The following is a 25,303-nucleotide window of genomic DNA, read 5'->3' on the forward strand; positions in this document are numbered from 1 at the left end:
TTTTTCTTCACTGTTCCAGTTCATCCCTGATTCCTCTTCGGTCCTTATGTTTTCTTTTCTTGAGGCACTTTCAGTTCAGTCCCAGTTATGTCTCGTCAAGCAGCCACCTTGCTGAAGCGGTGGCAACAGACGAAACAGCTTCGGGGGCTTATAGAGATGAATAATAGACGGGGAACTAACACACATACACGTATACGCTTGCACATCAATCAAAAGACTCAAGGATAATTAGCCAGATGATGAGCCAGTATGGAATTAACTGTCAACATTTCCTGGTTGACTGGTCATGTGGTCAACAGGAGCCAATGAGCCCTGAGGGAATTTTCTCATCTAATGAGCTGTTGAATATTAAATACATACTCACATTTGCATACGCAGCCTTTATTCATATGGCACAGGCAGAGCAAAACAGCAAAGTACAGGTTAAGACCAAAAGAAAACGAGAAAGAAGGAAAAGAATAAGGCAATTCCCTGAGAGTCACACCTTAAGAGATTGTATTCGCAGCTATTTGTAGCAGTTGTAAAGGGATTTGTGCTCATAATCACTTCCAGCGTTTGCTTCTTGCATGTGTTAAATGACTTTGGAATACTAAGAGATTTGGTGCAATCATTTTCAAGTCTAATTTGGCATTGTTCGGATGTCAGGCTCTTCAGTGAGAGACACTGCAGGTCTATGTGGAATATAAAGTGGGGGGATCTGCAGTTGTGTCCCAAATCTCCTGTCAGCCATGTCAGGTGCCATAATGGAAGTTCATTGATGAGATGCAGCCGTGTGCAAATGATGCATCAATATCCTATAACCACTGGTCTGGGAAAAGACATATCTGACATATAGGTGTGGGTCAATTAAGTGACTTTATTGCCTTAAGTGAAGCGTGATCAGGTGGTTCAAGCGACCAAGACCACACACTTTTCACTAATCGTCACCATAGTGACGATTAAATTGGTCTTGGTCTCAAGGCCTATTTTTTAATGTGCCAGCCTCGCCTCAGAACCAACCAAATATTTTACTCGGCCTTGTCTCGGTCTCAGACAAAGAGGACTCTGGATTTTACTCTAAGACCAATCCAAATTTTATTGTAAACGTGTCATGCAGCGTGGGACACTGGTCTTGGTCTTGCCTCAGTCTTGACGTACTCCGGTTTTGGTCATGACTTGGTCTCGATTTAAGGTTGTCTTGACTACAGCACTGACGCAGCATGGCTGCGAGAGGCTGAATCACTGTTAGTCCTCTGTTCAGTGGATCTTTGCATTACTTGATTAATTTCTCTATTGCTCTCATCAATTTTATGATGCTCATATGCCAAGACTTTTTATTAAAATGACAATTAAGGTTCAATTTGTAGGAATTCGAACCTCGTCAAATACTGATGCTTTGGGGTGGCAGCCAATCCGACCCACAATCCCAAAGCGTCAGTCCTGGGAATGAGACTCAAACTTTCCTACAAACTGAACTTTTAAGAGACATTTCACTGACATTCATCTGCAGTTTCCAATAATGGACAAGCAAAGTTTCTCTTCCAAGGTCAGGACTGTTGGATGGTTAAAATTGGATCTTGTACTGATCAAATTACGTCTTCCTTCTCCTGATCAATGTACCGCAGAGGCAAATACGCCTGAATCATCACCTGTACAGATCAAACTGAAACCCACGTAATGGCGTTTGAGGGAGAGGCACTCTACAACATTTGAATGAATGACTTTCACAAATTATCATTCTGCTTTACATTACTTTAATTGCATTTGAAAGGGCTGTAAATGGAGCAATACAACGACCTGGTGTTGTACATGAGCTGTACCTCCCACGTTGAATCAGTCTGTGTCTAATTGAATTTTAGCTAATGACTTTACAGACAGCATTGTCGAGATAATTAGTGCCATGTCCTAATCAACTAAACAACTATTCTCCAAATGTAGTCGCTTAACATCACCCTTTATAACAGACAGGAGTGAGTGATGATAAGTGAACTGTTTGTGTTGTTCTCGCTCTCGGTTTTAAATTCGTTATCTAATCCGTCTGGAAAAGTTTAATTAAACTAAAAGCAGTGATTTCATTGTTATGACTGTCAAGCACCAATCGGCTTTCTCCTCTGCTCTCTTTCAGGCTTTGTGACTCGAGGAGAGAGGAGTGAACAAAGAAGAAGAACGTGGAAGTCGGTGATGAATATCTGCACCAACGGGCCCCATCTCAGCTAATGAACTAGGAAGTTCATCAACAACATTACATTAACAAACACAGGATATCACCTCAGTGGGAGCTGAGCTCCACTGAGAGGAACCAGAAAGTAGGGGACAGAGTGAACGGTTGGGCAAGATGGTGATGCTGAAGCGGCACGGCCTCGGGCTGATGAGGGCCTTCCTGGTGTTGGTCGGAGTTTCTGCGCTCTGTAGCGTCGCATTAGGAACCCGGAGAGCAAATGTTTCTTTGGATCAAAGGGGCAACAAACACAGACATCAAGGTACGACAAAAACAATAAGGTTTCCTCATTATTTGGATTTAATGTGTCACGTTCTCAGCACGATATATTCATAAACTTTAACTGTAACGATGACGCAATGATCTCTTCAAGGGATGGAAGTCTGAAGCAATTTTAATTCATTTGACATTTGGCTGCCTTGACGATCAATTGTTGGTTAATCATTTGAAATATTTGGGATTAGCAAACTGTTTTAAACCACTGACATGACCTACGTGTGATGCAAACCCAAAGTAGGGTATATTGGGAGTTAAAAGAACAGACAGTAAAATACCAAGTGACTTGAATGATAAAGCAAATAACACAAAATAGTGAAATCAACTCATATTGAAACTAGTTAATGGCTCAAATGTTTACCACGATTAATCAGTTATATCTCTAATCTCTTTTCCTCAATTACTTTGTCCAGTTTTTGACAATTACAGTCCACCGATGTTACCATCCCAGCTGTGAGCACTAATTCACATTTGTTGTCAACAATGTGAACTCTTACTCAAAATATCACCCATGTGGGTTTTGGATAATTAGGTCCTCAGTGCATCTCAAGTGTATTTGCGCCCAGATTTTATACATTTACGTTCTCTCAATTTACAGTTATTTATATTTTCCATTGAGGCACCCTTCGGTTACAGATGTTCAGACATGGTGGCTGATCAGCACGACCCACAGCCTGCTCCTGCAGCTGCACTGCAACAAACACGGGTGAAGTGCCTCGCTAAGAGCCACCTAAAACGCTGCTTGCTGAAGCGTGTGTCGTTCACATCGCCCACCCACATCTTCTCAGCTGTGATTTGAACCGGCGACCCATAATTCAAAAGTGGGCCTCTCTGCTCATGAGGTTACCGCTTTCCACCCACTTTTGAATTCACACTATTGAAAATATTCTCAGAGAGCAAACCGCAGTCGCGATGATAATTCATCCATTTGACACAGAGTGACTTAAATGAGCCCTTTTTTTTATTTTGCTTCTATTTAAAATATTGAATGAAAGCCGACAGTTAAATGTGCTGTGGACTTATATTAGTTGATCGAATAATATAGTATTGGTTTAAAGAAATGTTTCCGTTTGTTTTTGTGCTTGTAGGTCACATGTCGCTGCACAGACACAGACAGAGGGGAGGGAAGGAGGGGCAGGTGCTCCACAGGTCCAAACGAGGATGGGTCTGGAATCAATTCTTTGTCATTGAGGAGTACACTGGACCTGACCCGGTGCTGGTGGGCAGGGTGAGTACAATCAAGCCAGAGTTATAAAGCATTTTTCCATCAACTTCTGAAACATGATTAGCACCTAAATAACAATTTAAAATTTTCTGTATAATTAATTGCCACTGCTCGTCTTGACAGTCACGGCGGGGGCATGCAGGGTGACAGCAAACGACCGACTCCGAAAAGGATTTAAAAGAGCTTTTGCCCATTTATAATAAAAGAGAGAGGGAGAGGTCATGTTCACATCCAAGGGTGAAGATGATTGGTGGTACTCCTCCACAACAACAACATCACTCAAACCCGAGCCGTGGCTTTTCATAACAAACAACAAATGATGTTTACAAAGCCTCATATTTCACAGTCCAGGAGTTGTAAAGGAAGAACAAGAGTTTAATTGAATGTTGAACATTCCTCATTTTTTTCGAGGGATGACAACGTATTAAATCTCTTACTTATTAGTGTTTGCCTGTCTCACACGGCACATCCACCAGCCCGTCTATCTCTGCCTTTCAGCACCTTTAATTTGTAGACTTGAGGAATAGAAGCCTCGCCTCACGTCTTCCAAGCACTCGAGCTAGAGGATGTTTTCCAGTTTTTGCCTGTCGAACAGACTACCTATCTCACTCTGCTGCGATCAGCAGTCTGTCTCTTCTTCTGTAAAAGTTCCACACCATCTGAAATCCAGATGTTGTCCGCGCCAATCATGTACCGTCTTTGCATATGTCTCTGTTTCCCTTCTGGTTTATCTCACTCCCATCTCGTCTCTCACCCTCCTCCTCCTCTTCCCTCCCAACTTCAGCTCCACTCAGACGTAGACTCAGGCACCGGCTACATCAAGTATATCCTGTCTGGGGAAGGTGCGGGAACAATCTTTGTTATCGATGACAAGACGGGCAACATCCACGCCACGAAAACCTTGGACCGAGAGGAGCAGGCCCAGTACACTTTAACAGCCCAGGCCGTGGACAGAGACACTAACAAGCCTCTGGAGCCTCCTTCAGAGTTCATAGTGAAAGTTCAGGACATCAACGATAATCCTCCTGAGTTTCTACACGGGCCGTACTATGCCAGGGTGCCTGAGATGTCCAATGTTGGTGAGTAGTCAGTTTGCAGCTAGGGAAAAGGTAAAGGTTTGGTTGAAGACTCAGTCGTTATGGCTTCCCAGTCCTCAAGGTTCATTTATTTGTCATTCAACAACAAAATGCAAGTTGTAGTCCCTACACAAGGAAATCTATTTTTTAAGGTGGAGTGTTGAGGACGAGTTAAGGATTCTCACAACTTGAGGAAAGAAGCTGCTCTGTACTCTCGTGGTATGGCAGTGGATACTATATCTTTTACCAGATGGCAGCAGGATGAACAGACTGTGGCTGGGGTGGGTGCTGTCTTTTAGTATTCGATGGGCTCTGTGCAGAGACTTCACCGACGCTCTGCAGACGGGTAACCAGTGATGTTCTGGGCTGTTTTAATCACCGGCTGGAGAGCCTTCCTGTCCTTGGCCGGGCACGAACCATGCCAGTTTGTGATGTTTCCAGTCAGGATGCTTTCCATTGCACTCCTGTCAAAGCTGACAAGATCTGGGCACAGGGATGTGAACTTCTTAAGTTTCTGTAACAAGAATGCTACTTAAACGCTCTATTTTGGTAAAGCCGGTCCCGTCTGAGGATATCAAACATAATTTGATAACATCAGTGAAAAAAGGAAAATCAAATTACATCTTTTTAGTACAGAAAAGCTCTCAACTGTAGTTTGAGTGACATTCGTTAATGAAGTCACTGATGGAGTTCATCGACAGTGTTGTTTGTCTGCGAAACAGCCTTTTTCATACATTATTAATTATCACTGAAATCTGACCACAGGAAGTGTGACAGCGAGGTGGATAACAGACTGCTCCATTAGCTGAGACAATCAGCTTCTAAAAAGCCTTGTCATGTTTTTCTTTCTTTGTACCTAAGAGGGAAAAAAAAAAGGGCTCAAAAAGAAGCAGAAGCAAGAAGATATTAAGCACCAGATTGGCGTTGGCAAGAGCTTCTACCATCTCCTCAGAGTCTCCTTACTCAGAGCTTCAGATCTTGATAGATTTTCTTTCCGAATATTATGTGGTCTTGGATAGTCTTAAAACCCCTCGAGGCTGACCTGAAATGAACCACACTGGCAGTGGTGCTGCCTCTGAAAGCCAGAGAAATCCCTTCTCTCAATGAACTGGACTTCCAAAGAAAGAACTTTTGAAAGGACTTCTGTTCAGCCTTTTTTTTCACCCATCCGTTTCTTAAAGCCGAAACCCGAATAAAGGAGTCTGGCAGGGAGGGGCCGCCGGTTGGCGTCATCCTCGATCACAGAAGTGGAACATAGAGAAAGGCAGCACTTTGCCTAACTATGTCCGTGTTCCCCTTATGGAAGTCAGAATCAGAACAGATAGAGAAGCCGACCTCTTTCAAGTTGTAATTTACCTTGTAGACTTAAGGTAGCTGCCACATGGAGACCAGGATTGAATGAAACTTGATTACAGTTATATACCTGATGGATTTTGTATGGAGTAGGATAGTGGTCCTCGTGCAGCCGCATACGGAAAGTTAAACAGCATGCGAAAGGACCATTAGTAAGAGTCTCACTGTCGGCCCTCCATCGAGACTGTCCTTCAGGTTACCAGATATGTTCTGTCCAAAGGAAAAAAATGACATTTTGGCTGACTAAGATCTATCTTGACTTATCTGCAAAAGACTGTTAAGCCTTCGTCGTGTATTTTTAGGATAAATTCATTCACAAAGTGTTCAAAAGTGATGGTATTTTACAGCCACACGCTGAAATGCGTTTTGGTTTGAGTAATTAATACCGTGGTGTAACAATTCACTTTTCAAGGAAGCAAACTGCATCTGTGAAACTCACCCTGCAGTTGCATGCTGCTTGTACTTTCACTGCCTCCAAGAGTGACAAAGTGAAAGCTGCAGCTCTAAACTGATCTTTCAAATAGGTAATGCAGGCTGGCAGTTGTAAATGATTTCTGTGATTTTATGACTTTTTGAGTGAGTTAGTGTTATGAGTTGTGTCCCATCTGAAAAAAAGGACATTCAAACAATTATGCAAAGTTAATAGAATGTATTTCCGACCTCTGCAAACGTAATTATTTGGCCTGTTTGCTCGGCCTTACTGTGTCAAGTTTCGTTAACAGAGATATAGGGAAGTAAATTGCTGTTGTCGGCTGGAAGCAAGACATTTTCAAACTGACTTGTTTTTGTGACAGCCATAATTTTTATTCAGATTATGTGATGGATTTTGAAAGGGTTTCATAAATCAAGGGGGAGTAGAAAACTCTGTCAACTCATGGAGGAAATCTAATGTTTTATTTAAAACGTGAAAATCACCAAAGTGGAGAGTGGATGTTTCCACCCGACAATGATGAAATGTAGGGAAATCATAGTGGGGACTGGCCTCGCAGGTGCAGCACAGCTGCAGCGTCTGAGAAAGAGGCAGAGTGTTTTTCATTTTATATCCAAATTCAGGCAGTGCAGGCAGGCGAATCAGCATATTCTCTGTGACATGCTTGTTTGTCAAACTATTCCTGAACCGAATCACTGAGGCGGAGCAGTCTCCTGACTTGACCGTCTATGTGCTTCTGTCCTGTAGGTACGTCAGTGATGCAGGTGACGGCTACAGATGCTGATGACCCCACCTATGGCAACAGCGCCAGACTGGTGTACAGCATACTGCAGGGACAACCATACTTCTCTGTTGAGCCTCAGACAGGTGAGTGCCGTGGGTCTACATACATCTACACTTCAACCAAAGAAAGGCCTCGGTGTAGTGTCACACAAAGACAGGTGTGGCTTTTTCCGTGCTGGCTTGGCTTCACTTGGCAGGGATTTGCATTTCCATTACAACAGGGCTACCCATTTAAAGGTGTGTATTTAACTGATAACCTGGTTGCGAGTCGTGGTTAAAGGAACGGCTGTAAAAACTATTCTTCTCTGCAGTATTATTGAAGAATCGCTCAAGGCTCAGATAATTCAGCTATAAACACCTTTCATTTCCAATACATTCCTGTATTTAGTCATTTAAAAGCTGTTATTATGAAGCAAGAAAATCAAATAAAATGTTGGGTTTTCACTATCAGTAACTTAACACAAGTCCTGAAATAGCTGAGAAAGCAAACAGTAGTAATACAGCAGATATCTGAAAGTACAAACAGGAACACAGGAGAGACAGGCTTTAAAAAAACGTTTCTTCTCAGCACTCCTACACAGACATGAGCTGAGTATCGCAACTTGTTTGAGGGGATAACAGGAACATGTCACAAGTTGTGGCTGCGGTCGCAAGACATCGCTGTAGCACACGTGCAGGGGGGCCAGCAAGCTTTGGCACCACTCAAGAGAAGGTCCATCTCAGGCTTGGCTCACTTGGTAAAACCTGGTGATGGCAATGCAAATCTGCGTGGTACAGTTTGACTCGGTCTTAAAGCTTGAAACATACCGCTTAACAGCCACACTTTGGAGAACATGTTCTCATTTTAACCAGATAAATATGTTATACAGGGCCTTCAACAATTATCTGTCATGTTCAGCGCAACCAAGCACTTTGATTGTGTTTCTATCCGTGCGTATTCACTTTCCTAAAACCTGTCTCTGTGTATTAACTCTCACAGCTGATGATATGTGATGATATTAGGCGTCTTTTCCCATCTAACAAATTCAGCTATGAATAATTTCTCAGCTCAATCTCATCTGGGCAACCTGCCTTTTCCAAAGTCCTGGCTATCCTTCGAGTCTTACAGTCATTATTAAATATACTGAAAAGAAAATCAATTATATGATTTAGGCATTCCAACATTGTACACACCAAGCATTAACGGCTGTATCCATGTGGCACCTTGTGGAAACTGCTTGTCCCTGAGACCAAATTGAAAAAACTGTTTCTTTCTGCAACATTTTCAACCACTCTTCGTGTAAAAAAAGCTGAGAACTCACTGCTGCAGGGATCATGTCACTACACGTCCTTTCCACTGAAATTGGTGAAGAGAAGACGGCACTGCTGAAAAAAAAGAGGTCCCCAGAGGACATTTTAGCCTGGTCTCTGCAGAGCCAAGGCCTAATATTTGGGTTTGCATTAAAAGAAGAAATTGGATGTAAGGAGCGAGGTTAGGGCAGACATGGAGCTATGTTGGGTCAGGGTGGGTGAAGAAGGACAGAGAAGAGTGAGGTTAGGAGAGAGAAATTGGTTTAGAGAGAGTGAGTCCATGGAAAGAGAGTGGTTAGGGCACAGAGAGGGAGAGAGATTTGGGCAGAGTAAATCTGGCTAATCAAACCAGTGTTGGGTATTTGACTGGCTCAAATCCATAGCTCACATTTCTAATTGGTTTGGAGATTATCAGCTTTTCATGCTGTCACACACACACACGCACACACACGCACGCACACATACACAAACTTGGCATAATATGACAGTAGAAAAGCCCCAACTCCCAAACACTGCAGTCAGACATGTGGAGAAAAGAAAGAGAGAGAGAGATGGAAAGAGAGCAGGCGCTGATGAATTAAACAGATAGAAAAGCTTACCAGGGCTTGAAATGGAGAAAAATAAGACTTCACACATGTTTAACTGGAGTTCTTATTAATGTGAGCGATGAGTGATGATGCGTTTTCTTGCAAAAAATGAAATATCTTGAAATAAATTACACCCACTCTGAGGAAAGAAAATTACACTCCAACGTTTTCCTTCAGCAAATGGTTCTATTTTTCAAGTGAGACTTTTTTGAAAGATTAACTTATGACTCTTTAATTACCATGAAATTCTCAAAATAACATGTCGGCATTGCAACATTTAGATGTAGATGCACAGTGTAGACCATTTGCATACACCACTTGCATCCGTCTATCTAATCCGTGCACGAATTTGATGTTACGATCTGTCCATTCAGGAATAATTCGTACTGCCTTGCCCAACATGGACCGCGAGGCACGCCAGGAGTATGATGTCGTCATCCAGGCCAAAGACATGGGCGGTCACATGGGTGGGCTGTCGGGGACCACTGAGGTTAAAATCACCCTCACAGACGTCAACGACAACCCTCCGAAGTTCCCTCAGAGTGAGTACGAATGCCTTCTCCATCCATCCATCCATCTCTATCCAACATTTCCTTTAGAGGAGTCAAAAGTCAGACATTGCACCAACTCAGCCACACTACAGTGTCTGCGTTAACTTTCATCCTGCAGCTTCAGAGGCCTTTTCTGTGCTACACATATGTGCACGTGGATTATGCAAATCCACATACACGTAGATATTTATGCATGTACCGTATGCATGTGTGTGCGCGTACAACCCAGAAACATGTTGCTAGCGAGCGGTATAGAGACTGGGGGAGTCGCAGCAGAAGGCACAAAAGATAACTTAAGAAATCAATTATTAAAGGCTCTTTATGGGCCCCCTGCAATGTCCTCAGGCATATGCGTGTGTGTGTGTGTGTGTGTGCATGCGTGTGTGTTTATATTTAAGCCTCTCCCTGGGAAATTTGTGGAATCGCTGATTTGCTGAGCCATAAAAACTAGTGAAATATTTCGCCCTTTATCAAGAGCTGTAGCTGTAGGAACATATATATATTTTTTGGCAAATGTTACTCTAAAGTATTCTTACATTTCTCACCTCGGCAACAATGAAATGAAGTAAACAAATGGTGGTTTTCTGATTGGACTGTCAGACTTGAAGAAACAACCAACAAGAGCGAAGATTTGCCCTTTCTGTGATTTTTTCTTTCTTTCTTCTCTCTGGTCAGTTAGTTGGCGGTCATATGGGTACTTACTTCACTTTGCTCATGCTGTATGTCAGTGTTTACTAAAAAAATATGGTGTCACTTATTTTAGGAGGAGGTAGGAGGCAGCCGATGTTGTTTGCTGAAAAAAAAAAATCCTGTAGATGGTAAATAAGCCTGTGTGGCTTCTGCTCAACCAAAGATTCAATCCTTCTGGTTCACCTGACAGAAAAACAGAGCTTTATAATATAAACACAAACCTCAGTCTCAAATCTACCGGTGTGTCCAACACCCCCTTTCTCTGTGTCCATCTTCTCTTTCACCCTGTCTCTGAGTTTCTCTCGGCCTCTCTCTTTTTTTTTTCCCCCTCTTCGTTTTCTTCTTCCACAGCCTCCTCTCCCTCCCCTCCTGCAGCTCTGAGCAGAGCGACTCCTGGCAGAGATTCAGCAGAGTAGCTGCGGGAATGGATGGAGAGAAGAAGAGACGAGGGCTCAGGATTTAGCCCGTGGAGAAGCTGAATAGGCGAGAAAAAGGAGAGACACGAGCAGAAGCAGTGAGGGAGGGAATGTAAAGGACTGAGAGAGAGAAAGAGGCTGTCAGAACCATCACTCCGGTTCTTGTTTTTCCAACAAGCCGACTGTGTTTCGGTGTCTTGCCATGCCAAGCTGAAATCTGATTCTGCAGGTCGCAGCCGATGACAAAGGAACATTTCAAAAGGAATTTAAAGGGAGCCTTTACAAAGATGATAACCTTCAGCTGATTGACACCATCAGAGATTAATATATTTTACTGTATGTTTAATGCTGAGGTTTAAGTTGTACTGTCAACTCAATCGCCAGACTACATGTTAGCCAAGTACATTTCTGCAAAACTTATGTTGGATTTTCTATTTCTCTCTTGTCACAATGCGTCACTTATGGTCCTGTTAGATTTAGGAACAAAAACTAGCCGGTTTTGGTCGCATATAAACGACTGGAAATGTTCCCAGTTTTCTAAAAAACACCCTGTTTTGATGCAACAAAAAGAGATGGTGTCCTTAAACGTATCCACGGGTGTGACTCCAACTGTGGTCGGCTGTTTGGCTGCCTCTGTTTGTCTGTAATAACCGAACATTATAATCTTTTTAAAAGGTAGTATTTATGTCTAAGCTGTTGTATTGGATTGCAAGTGATTTGAGAGGTGTACCTTATAAAGTGGCCACCGAGTGTATCCTAAAGAGGACATCCAGTAGTATTTTCCATTGTCCAATCCAATACTTGTATTCCTTCTTGGGAAGGATCAGGACCAGAGTTAGTGTTAGTGAAGAAGGCTCAAACCACAGACATCCAAGTGTTGTTTGCTCTGTTGCTTTGGGGTAATCTAATTATAATGGGAAGCTTATGCAATGACGTGCGAAACATGGTTGTTGTGAGTAGGCAGTAAGGACAGAGTCTCTAACCGCAGGCCTTCTGTTTGCATATCCAAAGTGGATATAAAACATAATTGTAGTCATAAGTGTAAAAAAGTGCGTCCTTGCGTTACCTCAAAAATATCAGCTGTAACATCAGTGGCAGTTTACATCTGTGATACAAGACAACACATCAAATAGCAATATGTTGTGGTGGTGAGTACTCTTGTTTTCAAAAAAGGAGTGGAAGCAGTACAAACACCTGCATGAAAAGTCTCCCAGATGGTGTGAATGAGGACAGTGATTACTTATTTAGTAGATGGGCAGAGTAAGAGAGAGCCGACAGAGAGGGAGAGAAAAAAAATGGGAAATGAGATAAGCAAGTCAAGAAAGGGAAAAAAAAAACAGAACCGAAGCATGAGGCGGAAAAAAGACAAAAATAAAACAGATACAAAGAGAGAAAACACAAGAGATAAAAGCAGACAGAAAGAGAGAGATGCACAGCATGACTCCCTCTCATGCGTTCGAGCAGCTTTCCAGTTTCCATTCAAGCTGTTATATTTTTTTCTTTCTTCCACTCTTGATCTCGCTGTCTCTTACAGACTTGTTGTCCCTGTAACTCTCTCGTTTCACTTCATTATCAAGCGTCTCTCATTTGCCAACCACGAGAATCCATCACGGCACAGACAGGAGGAGGAGCAAAAAAAAAAGAAAAGGAAGGCAAATGAGAAGTGATTGTTTTTTAATTCTCTCTGACTTCGGTCTTTATTAGACTGGCATGACAGAGAGAGGGTTTATACTGCTAATATATGTCCCGCACAGTCCTTCACAGCTAGCTTCTTTCTCGTTCTTGTTTAAACATGAACAATGCAGAACAAAGCAGTCGAGAAAAGCTGTGAAAGATAATCTTTTGTTGATGTCTGCAGGATTGTATTTGCACATGTCATTTACCCCCCGTTTCTTTTAGGATTGTGAAGACAGAATCGTCTATTTTCATCACCAAAAAAACAAACCAGAATCTATATGAAAAAAATCCCTGACATGACTTGACGAGTTGATTACAATTCGAATGGTATTTCTGAGACTCTGCAGGCTTCTTCAAACTTCTATTTGAAGTTTCTCCCCCAAGTTGAGGCACAAATACTGTGTGGAAGATGTCCCTTTAGTGTAATAAATGGTTATCGTCTCACAAGTGAGAAAATGAAAGCGTGCAAAGCTAAATTGCCTGCAAACTGACTCATGTTTAATGACAAAGAATGCTCTCTGAGAATCTATTCAGTGCTGTTAACCACAAAGCAAAACTCTGAGCTGAAGTCCACAACCCGCCACAGCAAAAATAACACACACCACCGCCACATATTAGCTCTCTGCATGAATAAACAACCCTCCAGTCAACACTTAAAATAACTGTCACTTGAATTTAAAAACATAGCTGCCAAGTTTTTAAGAAAAAAAACTACACTATAAAACTAAACCACATTTTATATTTAATATAAAAATCCGTCTACATTATCGTCTTCGGCAGGGCTGCCAAAATGGGACCTGCCATAAGATTTGATTGGCCCAACAGATGGTTTATTTTTTAGAAGAAATGCTCTTCAAATATGTAGGACACCTAAATATCAGCTATTTTTTCATAATCTAAGCAGGGAAGGCAGAGTGAAGGAAGGAAGTCAATTAAGGAAACTTGGGATCTCTGAGAGGCAAATTTAAAACAACAAACACAAAAACTCAAACAAAACATTATCCCTGAAAAACTCGTTTTTTTCACCCGCTCTAAAGTCATTTAGACAGAAACAGAAAACAGCTGAAGTCCACAGTATGAGTAGCAATGAAATACAAAGTAATATAAGGCATTATTGTTGTAATATCAATAATCACATTAAAATTACTGACCTAAGAGGTTGTGGCCATTACATCAGTTATATTTATGAGGCTCTTTATTGCTTGTTTACGTCTAAACTTTGCTGGTTTTATGAGCTCCTCCTTCCACTAAACTGAAAAAAGCAACTGTGATTTACGAGTGCGTGACCAAAAAAGTAAACACCTCACAGAAACTATATTTCCTGCATGTGCGGTGCCCCATTTTTAGCCACACATCCAGGTATACCGGCCGACCGGCCTGTGTGTTCTGTCATACAATGTTTAACTCAGCTGCCAGAAGCCATTGAAGTTAAGCTACTTAGGAAAAGCAAGAATGGAACGACAGGAGAAGAGAGGGAGGAAGAGGGCAAAAGGAGGGCAGGGATGAAATGAGCTTTTAGCCAGAATAGGCAGACAGACGTGAGGAGGAGACAGAGGAGGAGGAGGAGGAGAGACAGACGTGAGGGAAATAGGGCGGAGAGAAGGGAGGAGAGGTGAGGATGAGTGGAGAGATTTAGAAGGGTGGAGTGGAAAAGGGGAGAAGAAAAAGAAAAAGGTAGATGGAGGGAACGGTGTTATACCAAAAGTGTGTCAAACAGTATGGAGATGAGATGGAGAGGATGGATTTGGTCGAAGGAGAAACGTATGAAGGTTGGAGGGATTTAAGGATGGATGGATCAAGTCCTGTGGATCGCTCTCAGAAGCCACATGGCCGAATGAATTTCCTGCTGCACCTGGACGAGCGGGATAAACATGCTAATAACGTAGAGCCCATAAAATGATGAGTCCACTCTGTGCTCAATGCCTGAACCGTTAAGTGGGAGGAGGCGAGGATGGAGGGACTGGGGAGGTGCAAACAAGAACGGGAAGAAGATGGAGGAAGCAGGGAGGAAATGACAGATATGGGAAAAGAGGAGAAATGGGATGATGGACAGAGGTGAGAGCAGAGAGAAGGGTTTTATGATGAAATGAGCAGAGACTGGAGACAGACGAGAATAAGAGAGAAGAAAAGGTACCCGAGAGAGGGAAAGAAGAGACGAGAGAGGAGACATATGGTCCTACTGCTCTCATTCTGCAAGCCAGGTGTCTACGACACACACACACACACACACACACACCTGACACTATAGGGGGTATTAATATCCTTGAGGCCATATAAGACAGATGGTATAGTTCCACGTTAATCCCTCTGCGCCCTCCAAAACTGACCCTGACTCAGATAGTAAACACGGTGGCAGCCGGCCAGGACTTCTCCTCTCCAAAGAGCCGAACATAAAAGGCCAGCGGTGATCAGAAGTCCACCAACTAGCCAACCACAGGCAAGTAAATTCTCTTGCTTTTGTCTTCCCCCTCCAGGTGTGTACCCAATGTCCGTATCAGAGGATAAAGTGCCAGGAGAGGAGGTGGGCCGCCTCAAGGCCAAAGACCCCGACCTCGGAGACAACGGAATGGTGAACTACCGCTTGATAGACGGCGATGGGATGAGCATGTTTGAGCTGAGCACCGACTCCGAGACCAGAGAGGCTGTCATCAAACTGAAGAAGGTAAAGAAATGAAAGAAAGAGACTCATGGACCTAAAACCTGCTATAACTGTTTTGGCCATTCGGGGGGGAAAGGGGGAAACAAGGTGACCAGCTGACATGACAAGAGTCAATGTCAATGACAAAATATCTGGCTCTTTAGCTGCAAAACACTCCACTTACTGATCATAGTCACTCAGTAGGTCATGAATAATGTTTATGGCTGAAAATGTAGCTATGACAGCAGCCTCTGAATCGAAACAGCTAAGTTGCCGCCGCACACTTAAGGAGCTGAAGGTTACTATAAAGCTTCATGAACAAGGGGAGCTGCAGATTTGGGAGATAACGCTGTAATAAACACCCCTTTAAACACTGCAATTGAGAAATATCAATTATAGCCACTTTCACTTTATAGCCCTCGCGTTTCCCTTTGGTACCGTGTTACTGTTGGTTGGGTAACGGCAGACGTGCTTTCTCTGTGCCATCTGGGAAAAGTCCAGCCCGATGGTGAGCCGCACTGCAGAGTGAAAGTGATTTTATAGGAAATCAATTTATAAGCGGTTGGTCATTTTTCTTCAGTCATCACACTGTGCAAACTATTTATTTCCAAATGTTACGTCGAAGCAGAAAAGTTCACCATCGCCAGTTTAGGGAGGAATTGAGAAAGGAATGACTTTGGGAGGTCAAATGTATTTAAAGCTAGCCAAAGCTGTTGGAAGGCATTAGTACTGTAGACGGGTTACAGTAAGTTTTTCCACATAAAAATCTTTATGCTACAGAGCCGAGAGGAAAAACAGACGATTTAATGATTCATTTATAGAAAGCAGTTCTCAGTGACAACTCAATATTTCCATTTACACTGGGAAGGGAGAAGGTAACATTAGGAGAGATGTTAAGTTGTTGTTCCTCTGGTCATGAAAATCCAGCATACAGAACATTTGATTAGTAAAGATAAGACTTTATTGATCCCCGAGGGGGAAATTCACAATCGTCGTAGCACTTTATGGCCGGGAACGTTGGTCAAAAGCGCTGTTTGCGGATAGCGGCTGCACAAACAGCTAGCACTGATGGAAACGAATGCGTCATCAACCATTATTTTTCAATATAAACAGCACAGAAATGGAGTTGAGCCTGCACTTTTCCTTCAGACACAGCAAGTTAAGTGCAGCCTCAGTCAGCCCACATTTCAGCCGGCGTCTGAGAATTGTGTCTTAATGCCGCGCGCTATAATGGAAGAAAGAAAAGGGTGATTGACAAAAGAAAAAGAAAAATACGGAGCAATAAGGAAGGTGGGTGGAGGTGAAGGGGGAGGCGGCGCCGTGTTCCCTTTTCCCTGACGACCCTCGCAGGTTCTTATTATGTTTGATGCGAACACTGACTGGCCAAGGGAGGCATGAAAGTTAATGCACTCTCGCTCACAAAACCATGGAAGAGAGCTCATCTTCTGCACTGTGACTGTAACCCACACGTGCACACAGACAGGCACACACTCAATAACTATAGCTTTCAGTGATCCAGCTCAGCGCACACAATTACTTTTTCTCACTCTTTTCTGTCGCTCCCTCTCTGTGTCTGTCTAATGCACGCACACACACACACACACAGTCTCTTATTCTCTGAAATACACACATTCAGTCCCTCCATCTCAAAAACACACACAGCGGTCTGTCAAATACACAGACACGCACACACACACACACACATATTATTGTACTGTATGTGTAGCTGCGGGTCAGGATTATGAGCTGAATCTTCCAGTGAGCTGCGGTAGCCTGCTTTTCCCTGCCGGGGCGTCCGACCCCGGAGTCTCTCAGTTACAAAATAATGGCATTTTTTTGTAGTTGAGCTGTCAGTATGTGAGGTAAAATGACACCAAATCAGTCTGCTAAAAGGTTATTTTATTATTCTCTTGTGGAAAGTCATCCTAAGAATTAAAAGAGGACATTTTGGAGAGCATTTCAGGTTCGTCAGACATTCAGTCGCACAAAGGGGCTCCAAACCATATCCTTATTTGGTTAATGTCTTGGCAGTCAAACCTGTAATTATTATGTATGCGCTTTAAAACTATGATGGCATTCATGGCAAGCTGCGTTTTCCTGTCCAGACAGCAGTGACGTTGCTCAAAAGAGCAGCCAGCCTTAACCCACTGCTTGTTTTTACTGATGCGGTGGGAAAATCTCTGTCTGAATCAATCGATACGAGTCTGTTTCATGCTTTTTTCTCAACCAGCTGCATGAGCGATTCCTTTGGAGCTCAGTGCAGGAGCTTGGCATTAAGACTGGCAGGGTTAGGGGGCTCTCTTCCCACTGGTGTCACCAGCAGTGAGCAGGGAAATGAGTGAATAATAACAATGAGTAATGTGCTCTCTCCTCGCTCAAAAAATACAATTTGTGTGTCCTGGAGGGAGGCAGTTAACCCAGAGAGCAGGCATCTGCGTGGTTTTAGTGGGCAGTAATCAGCTGGGAATTTGTAAATTTGCAATTTAGGGAAGCACTGAAACACAGAATGCCCCGACTAGATAAAAGCACATGGGAACAGTTAAAATGTGTAGTTTTCAAATGAGGATCCTTCAAAGAATATGTCACTGACTTAATGTGTTGCAGAGCCAAACAGGGCAGCCCAATCAAAGTAATGAGAGGAACTGATTATACTCAAGAGGAGGGCACTATCTGTGTGTGTGTGCATGTGTGTGTGTTTGGCTTTCAACCCACCTAAAGGCAGGAAAGTTTGCTTGAGAAGTATTAAATGTGTGGGTGAACCTCTTACGCTCACACTCAATAAAACGAAATCTAGACAGGACCATTGATCTCATTGTAAAAACACAGTCTGGCACAATAAAAACACACACACACACACACACACACCAAAGCTGAATGAAGCCACATGTCAACACTTACGTCTTTTTTGGAAAGCAGTGTTAGTAAGAGCTATAAAACCTCAATTAATTTAATGAAAACTGTTGCTCTCTTAGGATTAATTCAATGTAATTAAATTGTTTGAAGTCACGTCGACCCAAAACTTGAACTCATGATGACATGTTTTCAAACCGTTGACTGCGAGTGTTGTTATTCGCCATGAAAGGAGTGGATGTTCTTTATCGTCCCCGAGAGGCACTTTGGTTTGCAAACAGTAGTCAACACAATTAATACAGAATAGAATAGAGAAAATAGATAAATACATATAATTAATGTCATAATAAAGTTGCAATGAGCAATGAAAACACTAAAAGGTCATCAGCATTTTTGTTAAAGTGTGTGTGCAATAGAAACTAGGCCTTCAACTTGTTTCAGAACCAGACAACTGAGGGAACAAATGATCTCATCAAGGAGGTTAATGTTTTCACCCGTGTTTGTTTGTTTGTTTGTTTGTTTGTTGGTTGGTTGGATTGTCAGCAGGATTTCCCACAAAACTTGGATTGACGACGGGTCATTAACCGGAATTATGTCTCACTTTCTTTAACTTTGCAAAGATACAGCGTTTTTCGACATGTTCGCTAATTACTCCATGAATAATGCATGAATCCTGATGAAAAAAAAACAAAAATACATTCTTGGATCTGGTGAGCTTAAAGTATGGTTAAGCAGTTATGGGGCAGTTTAAAATTTGGAGTCATACAGGTTGATATTGGATGAGGCTTGATTAAATTTAGAGGAGACTGTCGGGCGTTGGTGGATGTTTGTGTATGCGTTGGAGGCAAACACACACCAAAAGTGCTAGGCAGTGAAAAAAATTGGACATGGTGGCAAAAGCGTGTAATTACAATGTCACGTGATGTAGACTGGCCCGAAAACTTTTTTCCCATGGGCTAACATTGTGAAAGAAGCGGCTGTCAAAAGATGGATTCATTGTTGAGCATAAAAACCTTCATGAAATCAGATTCTGATCCATCTATTGATTCATGTTATTGGAGGTCTAAACCGGAAGCGGCTCCCAGAAGCAATGCTGATGACCGGGGGAAGTTTTTTTGGCTTCATGCGCCACCGAGCAGCTTTCAGCTTTCCTCTGACGCTATAACCAGATTCCCCCTCAATAGATCCATGGGTGTGAGGGCACTGACTAATGCCAGGAGCTATCAAACAACAATCCCTCTTCATAAACGCCCGTGTCTGTTAGAATAACAGCTTAATAGCCTAAAGCTGATTTGAAGTGTGTGCCTCTGTGTGTGTGTGCAACAGCACTTCTGGCCCTCTCAATCTTGACATGGATGTTTATGTATGTATGTGTGTCTGATTATTGTGTTTTGATGCCTCTCAGGGGAAATCAACATCTTTTGCCCCCCCCTGAGAGCAGTGCCACACAATTAAAAAGGCCAAACGCTCACCACACTCACACACAAACGCCTGCGAAGACTCGCACCTGAAGACACTTTCAAATCAGCTTCGGGAGTGGCCTCCACTAATCTCTATTCTCTCACTCACCTTCTCACAAACACACACTTGCGTACGCACACACACACACGGGGATGAGCTTTAATCAGCTATTCTCTTTCAACTGTGTCCTGACGAAAGCAGTCCACAGAATATTAAGGAGCTGTGTGTGTGTGAGTGTGTTCAGGAGAAAGAGAGGGAAGGCATTATTGTGAATATTATTACCGCACGCTGATTACATAAAGAAGGAGAGGATGAGGAGAGAGGGGATCTATTGACTGAGAGACGGAGGGACAGAAAGAGAGAGAAGACGACAGAGACGGAGCGAGCGTGACAAAACAAAAAAGGGGAAATGAAAGAACTGGGTCACATCAATCCTTTTAGCGCCGTACCCATCATCAACACGTTAAACACCTACACCGACACCGCAGAGTCAGAAGCTGCTGCGAATCAGTGTGTGGAACAATCCATGGAAAGGGGAACATCCCTCCAGCACTGAGTCATTTTGGCAGCAGCGTCACATGAAAACAGTTCATGAATCTGATAGATTAAAAGAGCTTCTGGGAGCTGTTTTCAGAGGGGTTACCTGCAGATGATGGTGACCGGCCACCATGTTTGATCACTCATATCGTTCACATCATGAAGGGTTTAAATCTTCCCCTATGAAACCGGACCAATTTCCAATACGCTATCTTCAGTGTTACTGTGGCAACCCCTGGTGTTATCACAATGCTATTTGCCATTTATCTGATGGAAATGGAAAAGCACGGACGCTCGCTTTCATTCAGAACTTCCTACCATCAATCAAGTCATCAAATAAATGAGAGCAAAGGTTGCACCTGGCAACTAACGGTGCTTTATAGGCTAACATTAGCAACTGCACTGATATTATAGGAGCAGTGCCAAGTGCAGCAACGTCTCTGCCTGACTTTGGTCATGGTACGCCATCAGAAGGGGGTGAAATGCAACACTGAGATACATCAAAATGCTGGACTGTCATTCATGAATCAGCATAACAGTGTAACGTTAGCTAGCCGGCTGTTTGGCTGCTGAAAAGGACCCTAATACATTGAAATGATGAGTTCTCACAACCCTCAGCTTGAAGTGTGCCTCGCAAAAACCTCCATTTCGAAGGTCACGTAGTTCTTACACTTTGCCCGAACATCCTTCTCCAAATAAGGATCAGGACACCCTACCCCGAGGCATAAATTCACCAGACGGAGAGGCAGGGCTGCTATAAGTGGTGTGTAGAAGATTAAACCTTAGTCTTATCAATCAGCAGCAACCCATCCATAATATTTGGTATCAGTAGTTTTGGTAACCATTTCTAATCACTGGTAACCCCCGGTAAACCTTGTGTGTCAAACTCATAAATCCACAGCAGCTTCACTGTGAATGATTTTACAACACTTCACACGAGGCTTATGAGCCCTCGCTCCTCCCGATGGGATTTCATTAAGTGATGATAGCGTGGAGATGAAAAGATCAAGCTCGCTCTTGGGACTTTGCCAGTTCAACATCTCCATACTGGCTGAAAAAATAGTGGTGGGGGGAAAAAAGGGGGTTATTATCAGGGTTTATAATACAGCACTGATACCCAGAAGACATTTTTATTTTTTTTACACTGTGATTATGGCTACGACGGAGCCGCGGATGAGTGCAAGTCGCAGCCAAGTGCTGTTGGCAAAGCACGAGTCCTCATAATCATAGCAGAGAGCATCTCTTGGGTATTATAGCTTTTTATACAATGACTGCCAACACATTTGTTGACTTACAGGTTTTTCCCTGCAGTAGTATACGCTCAGTACATAAGAATAGAAGTCAGGAGAGAGGGGAGGATGAGTTAGATGTACGCACTGTCTAGCTGAGGGTCATCTCTTTGTGACTGCTGTGCCACTTTTTCTTTCTTTTTTCGTGGCTGATAGAAAATGTGAGAGAAATGTGTGATGTTTTCCAGTTTGGGCATTGAATGACTCAATTCAGTCGATTTAATATCAAGGCCATTAAAAGTCAATGGGTTTTCTCCCAATACAGAGTAAGTGAATTGAAAGCTCAGTTCAATATGAGAGAATTGAATCTCGGAGTTGTCCTCTGGCCTCAGGGATTTTAAATGTATTCCTAATTCATCCGTCTCGATTATAAAAGTTGTAGTAAATGAAAAACCATAGAATAAAAAATAAAAAGCCAGTGTTACTCTCAGATTGTCGTTCCTCTCAATTTCATCTCCCACCTTGTGAGCCAAAAACACTTTCTGCTCCCTTTTATCATGTGGTGTCCCAAACTCCCAAACCTAATCCTGGCTCATTAAAAACACAGACCAGTATTGTTTTCATTGGATGATGAAAACGGCCCAACAGAAACAACCGAAATGATTCATTCATGAATCATTGTGATCCCAAAATACTCATATCATATCATGTAATATCGTGCAATACAAATTATCTTGAGGTAAAAAGGCAGCATATGGGCTACTCCTGATTTTGTTGCTGTGTAATAGTGGTGGACTTTCAATACAAGTGATATTACGCCTGTTTTTCATTCGTGTAGCAACAGCTCCCCCTATCAGACGACCAGGATACAACACGGGACACTTCTCAAAGCCAGTGTCTGCAGTGGATAATCTGTATAGTGCCTTCAGATGTCATTACACTGCAACATGATAACACAGCTTTTGAATGTGTGTGTGCAGTTATTTTTAAATAAAATGGGGATGACTGTTGATTTGAAATGAACTCATTAACTGACCTCTCCTCTCTCTCTCTTACAGATGGTGGACTTTGAGACTAAACGGTCGTACACGTTGAAGGTGGAGGGATCCAACCCTCATGTTGACCCTCAGTTCCTCGCTTGGGGGCCTTATAAGGACGAAGCCACGATAAAGGTACACATGAAAAATATGTTTGTCAAACATAACAGTGTGCTTGAGTATGTTAGAGATGATTCAGATGGATTTTGCTGGTGGATCACAAACTAGCTGAGTCAATGAAAGCAGTTTGGCCTCATCTTAACGTCTTAAATTTCACCTACCGATAAATAGCTGAAAATACAAATTTCCCAAAATCAGACCAATGAGTTATCGGTGTAGTATATATTGTGCATCCCTAGTGTATGTGTTTATGATAATGTGAGAAGTTTGAGTGTTAAGAATAAGAAAGAGAACTTTTATGTGTGTGACTTGATAAATGTCACAGGAGCCTTTATAGCAACTCTTTGTGTTTGTGCGTCTGCAGATATCAGTGGAGGATGCAGATGAGCCCCCTGTGTTTGTCGCTCCCAGTTACACCTTTGAGGTAGAGGAGAATGCACCCGAAGGCACCCTGGTGGGTCGCGTCCATGCCAAGGACACTGATGTTGCCAACAATCCTGTCAGGTAACACACACACAAACACACACACACACACACACAAACACATTTACTGAGTCAGACTTGCAGCAGTGGGAGAATGTGAATTTTTCAGAAGTGTAAATTCTCATGGAGCAACGCCAAAAAAGCAAATACTTGTAAATAGTGTTCCTTCGGCTACACTGAACAAAGATAGATGAGCTTGGCTTTACTCTCGTACTTTTATGCAGATTACATATACAGAAGTTTTCAAAAGAACAGGGAAGCGAAACAGGATTACAAAAGCATAACCAGACACAATTTATACAAAAAAACAAGTTGGAAACAATCACTGGGTCTTTCATGTTGTTTAACTCTGCAGTCTAGACTTAGTATATTACGTACGGACATGAATACATGCCCAATTATCTCCATAATATCCTCACTGAAGCTCAATGCATCCCCTCCTGGAGAGACTTCCCCTCAATTCAGTGTTCATTCAGAAAATGAGGGTGTCTAATGTCTTACAATACAAGCCGTAAATGTCTTGTAATGCACATTTAGCAATTTAATTTTCTACAAAGTGCTTAAGCCTAACGTGTAATAGCATAATAACGCCTGTTGTGTTTACTCTCCTCATAGGTACATGATCCCTCGGTACACAGATGTAGAGCAGTTCTTCACCATCAACACAGAAGACGGCATGATAACCACGACGAGACCGCTGGACAGAGAAGCACAGGCCTGGCATAACATATCCGTGTCAGCCACAGAGATCGGTATGTACACGCCCCAATATACAGAGACATGTGAAGAAAATTGGGACTGAATCCGATGTGTGTGGGCCATCGTGGCATGAGCTGAGACAGCACTGTGACTCATTACGGTTGTGCCTCCACACTCACACCTATTACATTTAAATGTGGAGTGACAAAACGACTCTGAGAATGTCAGCGCTAATTGACTGATATTTTCAGACGCTTAAGCAGAATAGTTGTCCGGTATCCTAATGGCACTTTTGGGCCAATTGGGACTGAGGAGGCAGTCAAATCTTAAAAGGATAAGTTCACCCAAAAATGAAAATGAAGTCATTATCTAGTCACCAAACCGCCAATGGAAAGTTTCATAGCCTCCAAAAAACCCCAGCGTTGCAGCATTATCCTAAACAACTGAAGCGGATGGGGACTTGTTTTAAAAGGTTATCCAAGTCTCCTCCTCTGCAACGCTGTTTCGCTGTGAAGCTCCAGAGATGTTTTGTGGACAATGTAACTTCCCCCAACTTTCCATCAGTAATTGGGGTGACTAGATAATAACTGAATTTTCATCTGAAAATACTTTAATCTGCGCTTCCATTACCGGTTTCAATGTGCCAAGTCACAATTGTGGTGCACCATCTCCGGGGCTTAGTCAAAGCGCACCCAACCGCCTTCAAGCCGGTTGTGGTGACGTCAGATGATCATTCAGGGACAAATGGTAGCTTCCTCTCCCACTTATCGTCATCCTGTTTCCACTTTTCGAGCAGTGAGTGGTAGACGCCAAGCAAAAAAAATCACATGTGTGTGGCTCATGTGCAATTTGTTCTACTGAACATACTCAACAGTACGCTGATGTACTTAGGATGGAGAGACAAAGTCAAAGATGAACAAACAGATGGAAAATTCCCAGACAGCCACCAGGCTGTACATTTGCTGGCATCCAGAGCCCAACCTGTCATTCTGCGGTGCTGGATACACTCCATGACATCTTATGTGCAACATTTAAGTGGATTCAAGCTGCTGTCTTTAATTTTTTTTTCCCTCTGGGTGGGACTAAAGTTGGACATTTTTGCTGTGAATGTCAGTGAAGAAGTGCCTAGACCTCAGTTGAACTAATTATATATTCAGCTTCAGCCAGGAGGGATTGGTTTTTATGCAGATCATTGACGATATTATTTTTGTTGAGATAATCCAGCTGTAAGTCTTTATGCCCTGACTGTTGACACTGAACACTGTCTGTCTGTCTGATGTTGTTTTCATGTAGTGTTTCGGTCAGAAATAGAAACAAACAGAAATGCTACGTTTCGTTGGCTATTGATAGAAGTTATCTGAGATTTGTCCAGTACACTCTGGTCAAGTCTGCTTCCTTTATTCTTAAAGTGTTAGTTGAGTTTAATTTGGATACATGAAAGAGAAAGAGACATAAATTAAAGAGGATCTGAAGGCCGAGGACAAACAGCTGCTGAAGCACCACTCAAGTTTAAACTGTTAATAGATTTCAACTGTCCGCTCGAATTGAACCGTGTGTTACTGAGTGAGTGAGGTGGTTACAGCACAGAAGTACAGTCCTGTAGACAGATACTCTGCGACACAAAAACCAAAACCCGATGCAGTGAAAAAGAATTAAAAGCAAAAACTGTTGAGGCACCACTAAAATATTAAACTATCC

General features: G+C 42.6%; 1 protein-coding gene across 1 annotated transcript in view; it reads left to right on the forward strand.

Annotated features, from left to right (window-relative positions):
- cdh11 (cadherin 11, type 2, OB-cadherin (osteoblast)) overlaps nt 1-25,303 on the forward strand; it is a 96,285-nt gene that overhangs the window by 62,539 nt on the left and 8,443 nt on the right. Inside the window, exons 3-11 of the mRNA XM_084376247.1 lie at nt 2,105-2,459; nt 3,562-3,701; nt 4,483-4,777; nt 7,305-7,424; nt 9,592-9,759; nt 15,026-15,213; nt 22,325-22,438; nt 22,788-22,927; nt 23,522-23,658. Coding sequence (XP_084232373.1) covers nt 2,315-2,459; nt 3,562-3,701; nt 4,483-4,777; nt 7,305-7,424; nt 9,592-9,759; nt 15,026-15,213; nt 22,325-22,438; nt 22,788-22,927; nt 23,522-23,658 — 1,447 coding nt within the window. The 5' untranslated portion in view covers nt 2,105-2,314. The remainder of the gene's footprint in view (nt 1-2,104; nt 2,460-3,561; nt 3,702-4,482; nt 4,778-7,304; nt 7,425-9,591; nt 9,760-15,025; nt 15,214-22,324; nt 22,439-22,787; nt 22,928-23,521; nt 23,659-25,303) is intronic.

This window comes from Pagrus pagrus (genome assembly GCF_965226575.1).
Source record: "Pagrus pagrus genome assembly, chromosome: 15".
NCBI lineage: Eukaryota > Metazoa > Chordata > Actinopteri > Spariformes > Sparidae > Pagrus > Pagrus pagrus.